The sequence below is a fragment of the Macrobrachium nipponense genome, chromosome 23 (genome assembly GCF_015104395.2).
Source record: "Macrobrachium nipponense isolate FS-2020 chromosome 23, ASM1510439v2, whole genome shotgun sequence".
Lineage (NCBI taxonomy): Eukaryota > Metazoa > Arthropoda > Malacostraca > Decapoda > Palaemonidae > Macrobrachium > Macrobrachium nipponense.
In genome coordinates this window covers 46,861,495-46,874,236 of record NC_061090.1, presented here as the reverse complement: position 1 = coordinate 46,874,236, position 12,742 = coordinate 46,861,495, and the positions used below count along the sequence as shown (strand labels likewise).

The following is a 12,742-nucleotide window of genomic DNA, read 5'->3' as shown; positions in this document are numbered from 1 at the left end:
AATTGGTTTGTTAGGGGAACAGATCTTCTTATCTTCCTCGGACGCAATGAACTATGACATTGTGTAAAAACCCAGAAGTCTGACTCTATGATATTCATATATGTCTTAGATTCGGAAATACTGGTCAGTTGTTTCGTAGAATTCTGGTATTCAAAAAACTGATCAAAGGTGGCAAACTCCCAGTTGGTTAATAGTACTTACCTCCCACCAAGAGTAAGTCTATCCTAATGTTAAGACCGAAGGCTTGTTTCGTATATGAACAAATGACAAATTTGTAACTAATTTGTATTTTTCATAACTTACAAACCTGAGGTCTTAACATACAAAGGCCCACCTCTAACCACCCCTCTATCAACTAACCTGGGTTGGAAGAATAACTAACGGGGTCACGAGTTAATGAGGGGTATGTGGGTGGCTCCACATGTCTCGTGACCAAGCACAGATGCCAATAGTCCCTTGTGTACACAATTATTTTAAACTTTACCGGTTTCCAGCTGGCACTGAGTATTTATCCTACTGTTAAGACCTCAGGTTTGTAAGTTATGAAAAATATAAATTAGTTACAAATTTGTCATGTTTTCTTTGCACCAATTTGCACTTTGAGCTTTTGTGGGCAATAATAACTGAAGTGCTACCTCCCCTATCATGGCGTCATTCAACCGGGCATAAGGTGACAAGCGCTGCCAATGAGTAGGTACTTCATCATCTTGATACTAAATGGTGTTTTCAAAGGGTTTGTGGCAAATCCCAGCCTAAAAAGTTGAAGGGGGTTGGGTTGCTAGTAGTTTTGGATTTTAAGGTTGTTCAAAGGATTAGCTTGGTTTAGGACAGGAAAATATGTAGAACCTGTAAATTAGGAAAGTCATGGAGCCATTGCATTAGGAAATCTTTACTGCTTATACTACAACTACTAATTTGCAATAGAGATCGTCAGTGAGTCAAGAGCAAAGCTATTAAAAGCCAACCCTGTGATTCTGAGATCGATCCCTGGTTACATTTAAGAGTTAGAGAAGTGTTTTTCTGGTGCTGGAAATTCACTTCTCGTTACTCATCCATAAATGAAATTCTCAAATGAAACTATAAATGAGACTATAAGAATGGTACATCTAATGATGGGAATACTGCTCGCAGGTTTTTCAAGAAAGCAGTAATTGCATTCTAAATCACTGGCCCTGATCAATCGTTTGTTTATAAACTTTATTTGATTTTACCAACAATATCATCTGGTCTTGATATCGATGCAGATAAATTTGAAAGGTTTTGCTTGGTAGTGTTATGTACAAAATATAACTAGTACTACATGCCCCAAAGCTTGCATCGGTTGTTAATTCATGGTGCTTCAGTGACATGTAACTTCAATCTACCAATTGGCATTTTATGTGAGGAGGTACAAGAAGCAAAGGATAAAGAATTCAAGAAGTTTAGGAAATCTTTCATAATGAAAACATCACGAATAAAGACAAATGAAGATTTAATGATAAGATTACTTTGTCCATTTGATCCCTTGTAAGTTCTCTAAGGTAAGTGGACAGACCTGTAAAAACAACTACCTGAAGAAAGCAAAATTTTTAATCGTCCAAAATACCCTTAGATTTGTATCATGTAGTCTTAATACGAGTTAAAGTTCCTTGTTATTTTAGTTTTTTAATGGATTAAATGTTTTTATTTAAATATTTATATTACTATAGTATAATAGTATAACCAAAATGTTATTCTTTACGTTCATTAAATAATTTATATTGTAAAATCTTCAAAGACAGCATTTGATAGAAATAATCTTTTTTTTATAATTTTATTCTTGTCTTTTCTGCATTGAATAAAGGTATCAGATATAAAGGTTATATATTTCTAGCTATATTTTACCTAAACACAAAAATGGTTAACCGTATCACTCATATTAGTTCCTCATTGGACGAGTGGTTTTCGCGCTCGGCTGCCAATCCGGTGGTCCAAAGTTCGAATCTCAGCTCGGCCAACGTGGAATCAGAGGAATTTATTTCTGGTGATTGAAATTCATTTCTCGAATAAGTGTGGTTCAGATCCCACAATAAGCTGTAGGTCCCGTTGCTAGGTGACCAATTGGTTCCTAGCCACGTAAAAATATCTAATCCTTCGGGCCAGCCCTAGGAGAGCTGCTAATCAGCTCAGTGGTCTGGTAAAACTAAGATATACTTAAAGTATCACTCATATTATTACATATGCTTGTAAATACAATACTCTAAACGTTTATAATAGAAAATTATAAATAATACTTGGGTGAAAGCAAAAATTAATTTTTTCCAAAAAATTACTGTTCTGGCCCATTGTGAGTCCCTTGTAAAAAGGCTAGTCTTTTCCAAATATAACAGCCTTTGTGTAGTTTTTGAGACTCTCCAGAGAAATTCTCTCAGGATCTAGCAGGAGAGGAACATCGTTAGTGAGAGGACTTCATCCTCTAAGTCTAAGTTGTCGTCCAGAAGGTTTTCCTCTGGCAGACACAGAGGACACCTACAAAACTGAAACTGACGGTAATTCAAGAGAAGTTGGGGGCAGGCAAGAGCCCACCGACTCCAGAGTGCCCATTGGTACCACAGTTTGCCCGCACGCCAGAGCGGCCATTGGTGCCCGAAACTTACACATCAGCGCTAGAGCAACCTTTGGCTCCTGAGCATCCATGGCAGCCAGGAATACAATTGCGTCTGAGCGTCCATTAACACCCAAATGTCCACTAGCACGTGAGCGTCCATTGGCGCCCAAGTGTCCATCAGCGTCCGGACGTCTATTGGCGCCCTAGCATCCACAGGTGCATATGCAACCAGATGCACAGATGGACCAGTATGAAGCTCTCAGACAATCTTTGTCATCAGTTTCAGCTTCAGTCTTACCGATAGGATCTCATGCAATGGCTGACCCCAATCCTTCCTTTTCAGCCATCCAGAACAAGTTGGAGAGCATTTTGGGCCTTATTCAGTCTCCTGTGCAACCCGTTTCAACCTCTAGAGAACTTATCACCCATTTCTTCAGCTGAAGAAGAAGAGAAAGGAGAAGAGGAGGATAAAGAGTTGTTTCTAACTGCGTACAAAGCCTTACTGTTTTACTTTGTTGCAACTTTTCCGGACTCGTTCTCGCCAGTGACTCCTGGGTCGGCAATGTTTTCCTACATGAGAGACAACCAGGAAGACTGGACAAAATTACCCAAACTAGTGCTGTCCTTTTCGGCTTGAAAGGCGTTAAAAGAAATTAATCTTTGGCTTGAGGATAAGAGGGATCAAGGCAAAGTGAACTTCAGTTTCCCTCCTTCTTGTCTTTCAACGAGAAGACATCTATGTTACGAAACAGGTGAAGCTCTCTCTTTGGGTGAGACTTCTCCGGTCTTACTGACCCGGTGAAAAGATCAGCTTCCAACTTGGCCAAGATCATGTTTGGCATCAGAATTGGATCACCTAATTAAAAATATCTTTAGGGTATTTGAAGTGATAAGTTTCCTGGACTGGACAGTGGGAGCCTTGGGACGTAAACTCAAGAATTATTTCATGTTGGACAAGGAAGCATTTGCAGACATTTCGGGAGTTATCTCCTGTTTAGATAAGGGTATTAGAGAGATCCTCGGAACTAGCATCTCTCTTCACGTTAGGCATCCTAAAGAAGAGAGAACTTTGGTGTTCTTTTACATCAAAAGGAGTTTCTCGTACTCAAAATTCTGCCTTATTGTATTCGCCTTTGGATAAGAAGCACCTGTTTCCAGAGGAGACAGTAGTGCTAGTTGCCTCGGAATTACAAAAGAAGGCAACATACTCTCACAATCCGCTAAAGCACTTGAGAAAATATTCCCAGTGTAAGTTCCCTGCCAGCCATGTGAGGACAACCCTTTCGGGGCAGGTGATTCTGTATAGCACGTTTAATCCTTAGATCTATTAATAAACCCACAACCAACCCCTTTACCATGAGAAAATTTATTATCGAACTTGACTCCCCAAGCCATCAAAGAGGAACCATGGTTGCAAGAATCAACGAGATCACTCTCGTGGCTTGCAGGCTCTGTTTATCGGCAAGATTCAGTGATATATAACAAGAAAGCAATAGAACATTCCTGTACATACTTTAGAATTAAATTGAAGTAACTTGGTAAATATCAAAATAAATTTTGAAATTCTAAAATATTTATATTATGTTACCCAACACATTTTCTTATGAGTTGTATTCAGTGTCATATTTATCAGTATATGACATTCTCAAAATATCTCAAGAAAACTGAAAATCCAAAATGGTATTTTTACTTAAAATAGAAAATGCCTTTTCATTTATCATATTTCAGAACATTCTAATAAATTGTACTTATTGATTGCAATGAAGTCACCGACATATATTTTTTAAGAAAAAAAATCAGTGAAAGTCCTGAATAAAACACAAATATTTATATTGTTAATATATATATTTCATTTAAGGTTCTATTTTGGTGTCTTAGTGTTTTTGGTGTCTTAGTGTTTGAGAAGTTCATAGAGTATATAAAAATATTGAAAATCTTCTATCCCAAATGTATGCTAATCAAATAATAAAAGTAAAGGCAGCTTTGTATGCCCAAGAACTTAATTTCTTCCCTAAACTTTGGATGTGGAAATTGAAACCAAATGCCCAGGGAGATCCCTATTATTGTATCAAAACAACCTTTTGCCAATTTGCCTCCTGATTCATCTCCAATCGTTCCTTATGCCTTGAACCCGTTGCTGAATAACCACTGGTTCCATGCAACGTAAAAACGCCATACAAACACACAAACTTATCCCTTGAATGTAATTTGGAGGCATAAGGATAATGTTGTTTAAATATGTACATAGTGTTGAGTAAAAACGATTAGATACCAAGCCTGTAAAAGTTGGAAAAGACTGCTGTATACTTCTGTTCCTTACAGCTTAATCCCATTTGGCCGTTAAAATCTGTCTGTATGGGTTGTGAGTCACCAGTGACTTGGTCGGCTTTAAGTAGGAGTCCCTAGAGATTTAGCTGTTTTCCAGGTGTCTGGGGTCATAATAACCTTGAATCTTGGCAGAACAATAGAAAGTTTCTCTCATCACAAACAAATTATACTTGATCAAAGAAAGGTATACTGAAGACTCCAAATAACAAACAGAACTAGTACATCATATATTAATGCACATTAATAAATACTATATTGACATTTAACAGTAACAGAAATGTGCAAGTAAAAACAAAGGTGGGTTATTTTCATGACAGAGAGAGAGAGAGAGACTATACTCTGCTGTTTACCAGGAAATACCAGAGGGGGAAAGTATTAAGGGGCCCCTTTTGACCAAGTGTGCTAGGGAGATTGTAACAACCGTTTGTTGTTTACCTTTACAGGTAGTCCCATGGTTACCGTGGTGGTTCCATTCCCGGCAGGGCGTTGTAAGCCGATAATTGCCTTAACCCGAATCATCATAATTATAAGGGGAATAAATAGTTCGTGGCTATCATTCATAGGGGTGCTGTTTATCGCATATTTTTTTTAATTCCTTGATATTAACTGCATAAGCGTACACACACACACACTTTCTCTCGCTCTCTCTCTCCCCTTTGTCTCTCCTCTCTCTTCCCGTTGAGGAAGGCAGCAGAACCTCTGCCGAAAGCTAAATTTGAATTTTGCTCATTGACATTAATGTGGTTATAATTTTTTTCCCACTTAGTACTGCAGTTGATTATTCTGCATTACACTACATATCATCAGTATCTTCACTAATTTGATCACTATCACTAATAGTACATATTGATGATTAAGCTTTGACGAATTTCAAAACATACCTTCTCCCTCCTACAGCTAGACTGACACTGCTCGAGAGGGCAGCGCTCCCATCACCTTTACGTGCAGGCTGGCTACCACATTATCACCCTGCTGGCAAAATTAGAATGATGAGCACCGCAGTTCCACATATTACTTCAATTAATTTTTTTTATATAACAATAGAATGGTAATAATTTTTTAAGGATTATTGATAACCTATACTTAATTTCTCATATTCAAATATATATTGATACTTTTGTGCATATATATGAAATCTATAGGGGGTGCTGCGGTTCCACAGTGCCTACTGACGAGCCGCCACTGATTATGGCACTGTAATGCGCTGTAAGTCCGGGTTACAGTGCTTTAAAGCAGGTAACAGTGCCGTAAATCCACTTATGGTGCTGAAAAATTGTGGTTATTAGCATCATGAAGCAAGTTCGGAACGATGTAACCTAAACCTAACATAACCCCCGGGGACTGCCTTTATATGAATTTCTGAAAATATTTAGTAAATAATCTTCATTTGGATTTACACCTACTTTTCACAAGTTTTAGATTACTCTGTTCAACATTATGAAAATGAAAGATTACTGTGTTCAACATTACAAAAATAATAGAAACATAACAATATTATATTACAGATATATAGATATATATATATATATATATATATATATATTATATATAATATATATATATATATATATATATATATATATATATATATATATATATATATATATATATATAGATATACATTAATATATATATATATATTATTTATTATATATATATAATATATATATATATAATATATCATATATCATATATATATATATATATATATAATATATATATATATATATATATATCTATATATATATATATATATATATATATATATATATCATATCTATAAATAATATTATTATATAATAATATATATATATAATATTATATATATCTATATTTACAATATTAGCAGGAGACCGAGAGGAAAATAGAAAGGAATGGCGAGCCATGATTGCTGACGTCCTTGGGGATATGGCACCTGGATGATGATGATGATTAGCAGGAGATTTTACAGTATGAAATAAAGTACAAAAGGAATTCACATACTATTAGGGTGAGGTGGGGAAACACCGACGTATTAGTAGAGAAACCTGCATAAAAATTCCATTTTGAACATGAGAGAGTGCACACTATGCCCAAAACAAACTACACAACGTGGCCCGTCTATGGTATATACTCATAAATCGTCAACTCAGAAAATAAGTGTCATATTTTGCACCTCAGTTGGTGTTCCCCTACCGTAGGGAAACTGACTGGGGACTGGGGGAATATTTTTGAAGCTCATAATTTTTTTTTTTTTTTTTTTTTTTTTTGCCTGAAATCAACGTAGATGGATAGATAACCCTACCCACTCCTCATCATTATTAAATGATGAAATGAAAGATAAGCAAATAAAAAATTAGCATTTATTTGACAAAAACTTAACTCTGGCAGACAAGAAGGCAGTAGGCCAGATCTGAAAGACTTATTGACATTAGACATACGAATACTTAAAGTTGAAACCCCAAAAACAAATTTCCTGTTTTAGCATAATGACACTGATATTGTGGGACTTTTCAAGTTACACAAATGGAGCAGGATACTAATGGGAACAGATTTTAAGGATTATTGATTTAAACTAAGATTTTCTTCAACCTAATTTATTCCTTAATATTACAGTTAACAACTTAATCTTATCTTATCCTGTAACTAAGCCTAACTTAATATTACCCGAACCACCTACAAATCTAAATTTAATTCCTTTATCCTAATATTGCAACGATACTGATTGGACTTTTGATTTTCCTCATGTCAGCAGCTCCTTCAGCAGAGAGCCTCTGGTTGTTCTTTTCCAATTCCTGAATCGTTATTTCCAGCTGGTGGTAGGTGTGCAGCCTGGAATCGTTGACCTCCGTCAGTGCCACTGAGGAACCGCAACCAACTGGCAAAACTCTGTTTCTCAGCTCTCGCTCATTCCCCCCATCTTACTTAATACTATGTGAAACGGAACGGTACTCTTCACTAACACTTCAATACAAGTAGTATTGCAATGAAAAATAGAAAAGACCAACATTAATACACCAATCCCTCATCCACAGGCACAACAAAGAATAAGAACAATGATAAAAAACAAATCTTAAAACTAGAGTTTAAAAATTGCCTAACCTAATCAACCTAACAACAACAAAATAATATTTAAAAAAAACAGACATTCATTCATACAAACCAATTTCTTCGATACTACCACAATCCCCCTGACTAAAATAAAGGAAATTAATTTTATTTTTCTCTCTCTACACTCCCTCACTAACTAACCAATTGCTCTCTGGAATTGGACCTTGACTTCAGGTCCATGGTCTCTCATACCCTACCTATTGTTCATTGACTACTACTATGAGATTCAGGGCCTCTGTAACACGGTTTTTTGGACTTTACCCCTTATCAAAGCATCGGATGTAGCTGAAAGTTGACATATGTATATTTTACAACCACACAAATTTTGTCAGCATTATCAATAAAATAAACCTGATAGTTTTGATATATATAGTGTAAAAATTATCTAGCCGACGCCATGGCCAATGATTACAAGCCAAGAGTCGAAAAACATTCATTACGTAAGCAAAGTAAGCACCGTTTTACGAAATGTTGCCCTGCTCATCCACCAGACAGAAACTCATTCACCTTGTTCCATTGGCTCTGAAACCCATAGCAGTCAAGAATGGCTAACAGGATTTGGAATTGTCCCCGTGGTTGCAAAACTGCATTTGTTTTACAACTTGCAACTTTATACAGTCAAGAGAAAGCCCGTTGCCATACTTACTATAGCCTGAACAGGTAATTATTCAGTTTTTGGTTTAAATCCAATGTTTATGGTCTGATTTGTATTTAGCGTAATGTGATTATAATAGGTGTAATGTCATTCAGGATTTTGAACATTCACATTAACTATTCACTATGCCACCAAGAGAGAGAGAAAGAGAGAGATTGTATGTAAACAGTCTTTATATAACTATTTTTGTTAAAATAAGATTTTTATCTAAAGTAAATACAAGCTTATATATTGCTAAAATCTCCAGCAGACCAACGGATCATCTGATATAATTTTTTTCTTCTTCTTTAGGCCGTACGACCGTGTTGGATATAAAGACTTTATGAATGACGGAACGATGCATAGAAGTGGGTGGGGTATCTGTGCTAGCGTAGTAATACTACTGTAGCAGTAGTGCCACAGCAACAGTAGTAATAGCAGTAAACGTTTAGGCCAACTGCTGGGAACCTTGAGGATCATTTAGCACTTCTTACAACTACTCGAGAAATGAGTTTTTATTGCCAGAAGTTAAATTTCCTAATCCAACAATGCCCATGATTGCCTTCGGTGTTACCCTGAATTATAACGAGGCCAAAGTGGGTGGAGCCTCATGAAGTCATCATTCTGACGATAATTATTGGTGAAGGTTTAAAGCCAAAATACAGTACCGGCTATTTTTTTTTTTCAGTAAATAGGTAGATAGCCAATAAATAGAAATTGCTTGACATTGGATATGCAGTTATCAAATCAAGCTTGTCTACTATGTTTTTTTTAAATTATCAACTATTCCCTACATCTTGTCAATCTGATTGTGACCTATAAAGTTGACTGTAATTTCTTAGGAAATTTATTTTGGGAGTTAGACTAAAAATCGAAGTGGCTTTGTATTTTTTAACATATTTTGTTGTTTTGTTCATTATGACAATTATCAGTGGAGAGGTTTCAGAGTTCATAAAGGTGTACTGCTTTGATTGTATTTAAATTTTTATGTCGTTGCCAGAGGGAAGAAATGCTGTCATAAGTTACTAAGTTACGTAACGAGTGCGTTCGAAACCTTTTCTCTGAGTAAGTTGGCCCGTCTTCAAAAAAAAAAAAGTCACTTTTACATTATAAGTTCTAAATTTATTCAACCTACGTAATGCAGAATACAGTCAAAATTAATGTGTAGATATAATGCGTATTTTGAATAAGCGTTATATTTATGAAATGCATAGATAGAAAGTTATTGCGAAAAAACCGTGTTACAGAGGCCCTGAATCTCATAGTAGTTCATCTGCATTGGACTTACTTAGCCTTGGTTCTGAATTACTTACACCAAGCTCATTTAAACTTTGGAGACATGTCGGTTTTCATTTCGCCAAAACCTGACATGGCTGCCATCATCTCTTCCATACTCTCATTTATCTCTGCCACACTTTGCCTCAAGCTATCCAAAATTTCCCCTTGTAGACTCCAGTACTTTTAACCCTTCTCACTCACACTCACTCCCATATTCATTCTTTCAACGATTTCATTCAAAGGGAACTCTCACACACTATACATACCGGCTTCACAACTCTAGCATATCCTCGTACACATCCCACTCAAATCTTTCATTCTTACTACTACCAAACAACATCACAAGGAAATTTTCACTTTTCACAACTACTGGCTTTTCAAACCCCTCAAAATTTAAACCCATCTCGTGTACTCTCCACAAACAACTCTGTAAACGTACCCTTACTCCTCTTTTTAGGTTTTCTCTTATGTTCTACTAACACTTTTTGTTCATCTCCCCAATCTATGTATTCTTCTATTTCTTCATTTTCCTTTTCCCTTTCCTCCCTTAATAACTTCCTAATGGAATGCTCTAATATGTATTTTGGTGCTCTCTCCATATTCTCAACTGATCATGATGTGCTCGTATTACACTTACTACATTAACTAAATCATTCCTGTCTTCTAGCACATAACTCAATCCGTTGGACCAAACTGTTTTCACTACATATGGACCTTCATACCTCTCACTCATCTTACTTACTGTCAATCTTTCCTTCTCAACCCTTCCTTCAACACCTTATCACCTACTCTGAAACTCTCAAACCTTTTATTCACCTGTCGCCACACATCCCTCTAATCCTCATTCAAATTGAACCTCGCTCTCACATACCTCTCATAATTCATCACATACTCATGCTTTTATGTACTGACCCATTATACATCGCTACTACCACTCTTCCTAACAACAAATCCCATTCAATCTCTCTATCGGTCAACATTTGTAACATCTCACTCGGAGTCCTTATGGTTTGTTCTGCCAATCCATTTGCGCTTGGCATATATCGAGTTGTTACTACATGCTCGATACCCCAATCTCCCAACATTCGCTCATAAGGTCTACCAACAAACTCCGGCCCATTATCACTCAACATTCTTACCGTCTTCCTCACACATGCAGGCAACAAGACCATACTGACTACCCTTGCAACATTCTTGCTAGTCTTATTCTTCACAGCTGTACAATTTACAAAGTTACTTTTATGATCTACCATAACAACTGCTCCAACATTTCCTCTTGCAGTCACCTGCAAGGCTACACAATCAATTGCCACCAACTCAAACGGGTCTTTCATACTCAACTTCAAAACAGGTGGGCTAGCATACACTCTGATACTTTCCTTTCTGACATTCTTCACATGTAACTGCTACATATGTACAAATTTTCCTCAAATATAGGGAAAACGGACACTTTCTTACACTCAACTTGAACATGCACATCCCCACTGCTCCGCTCATTGAGAACTCTGGAACATACATTCACTCTTCAATCTTCTCTCTAAAAAATACACCACGCCTTCACACAACACAAACCGTGTCCATTTACTCAACAACAAAGGCCATCTTTTCTCGGGTACTTCAGACGAGCGGGCGTGATCGCCGGGGAACGCCAGTAGGAGGGCAAATTCTACCAGGCTTACAAGTTACAAACAGGCAACACAGCAAAATACGTAGCAGAGGCTCGATTGGAAGCAATGCTGAAATTTTTTAGCAACAGAGGGAGAGAGAGGAATTCGAATAGATATGAAGAAACACTAACTAAAGAGAGAGAGAGAGACTGGAATTCAAACAGAAATTAAATAACAACTAATAAAACGGTCCACAAGAGAGAGACTGGAATTAGTATGAAGCAACATTGCCAAAAGAACAGCTTTTTTAAAAATTTCATAATGACAGTAGACATTAGGGCAAACGACTTTGAAGAAAAGCCTTTCTTTCTTGCCTGGGTAGAAATTGTGTCTAGGAAGAAGTCCTATGAAATATGTTGGTCAATCAGTCTGGATTTTACTCTGGATTCGGTGTCCAGTTATAGAGAGCCACGACTGCATATGCATGTATTAGTGTGTGTGTGTATGTGTGTGTGTATATATATATATATATATATATATATATATATATATATATATATCTATATCTATATCTATATCTATATCTATATCTATATCTATATCTATATCTATATCTATATCTATATATATATAGATCTATATGTATAGATATAGATATAGATATATATATATATATATATATATATATATATATATATATATATATATATCTATATATATATATATATATATATATATATATATATATATATATATAAGGGTGTGTATGTATATGACTGGTAAAATGTTCTGTTACAACAGAATTCCATCTAATAAAAGGAGCCCATAAAACACTAAAATATAGAGAGAAAAGTATTTATATTTCGAGACTGCTGTCTCCCTCTTCAGGTAGTGAATGAGAAAAGTTTACAGAAAAGGTGGATTTATACCAAGAGGTCCATCCACAGGCAAGCCAGTTTTAGGGCACCCCGCTGATAATCTTCCTTAATCTTCTTAAGCGTTTGGTTGAATGAAAATCTTGTTGATCGTATCTGAAATCCATGCTCCTTTTGAGATGTTCATTACTGCATCTCTTTTATTAATGGCGATTCCATCATTTGACTCTTATACCGGCAGTTGCTGCTATAAATTACATGTGACAAATTCCAGTTTATTCTATGGTTATGTTTATTTATATGGTTGAAAATAGCTGAGTTCTGATGTCCATACCTAACTGACCGTTTGTGTTGTATTAATCTC

The 12,742-nt window shown here is 36.1% G+C and overlaps 1 protein-coding gene across 2 annotated transcripts in view; it reads right to left on the bottom strand.

Moving 5' to 3' along the window:
* Positions 1-4,433: 4,433 nt before the first annotated feature.
* The window catches only part of LOC135200289 (riboflavin kinase-like), a gene marked incomplete at its 5' end in the record, with an annotated part of 343,009 nt that continues 334,700 nt past the window's right edge, over positions 4,434-12,742 (bottom strand). Inside the window, 1 exon segment of one of the 2 annotated variants that reach the window (XM_064228809.1) lies at positions 4,434-5,866. In XM_064228809.1, coding sequence (XP_064084879.1) covers positions 5,792-5,866 — 75 coding nt within the window. 2 annotated transcript variants of the gene reach the window in all.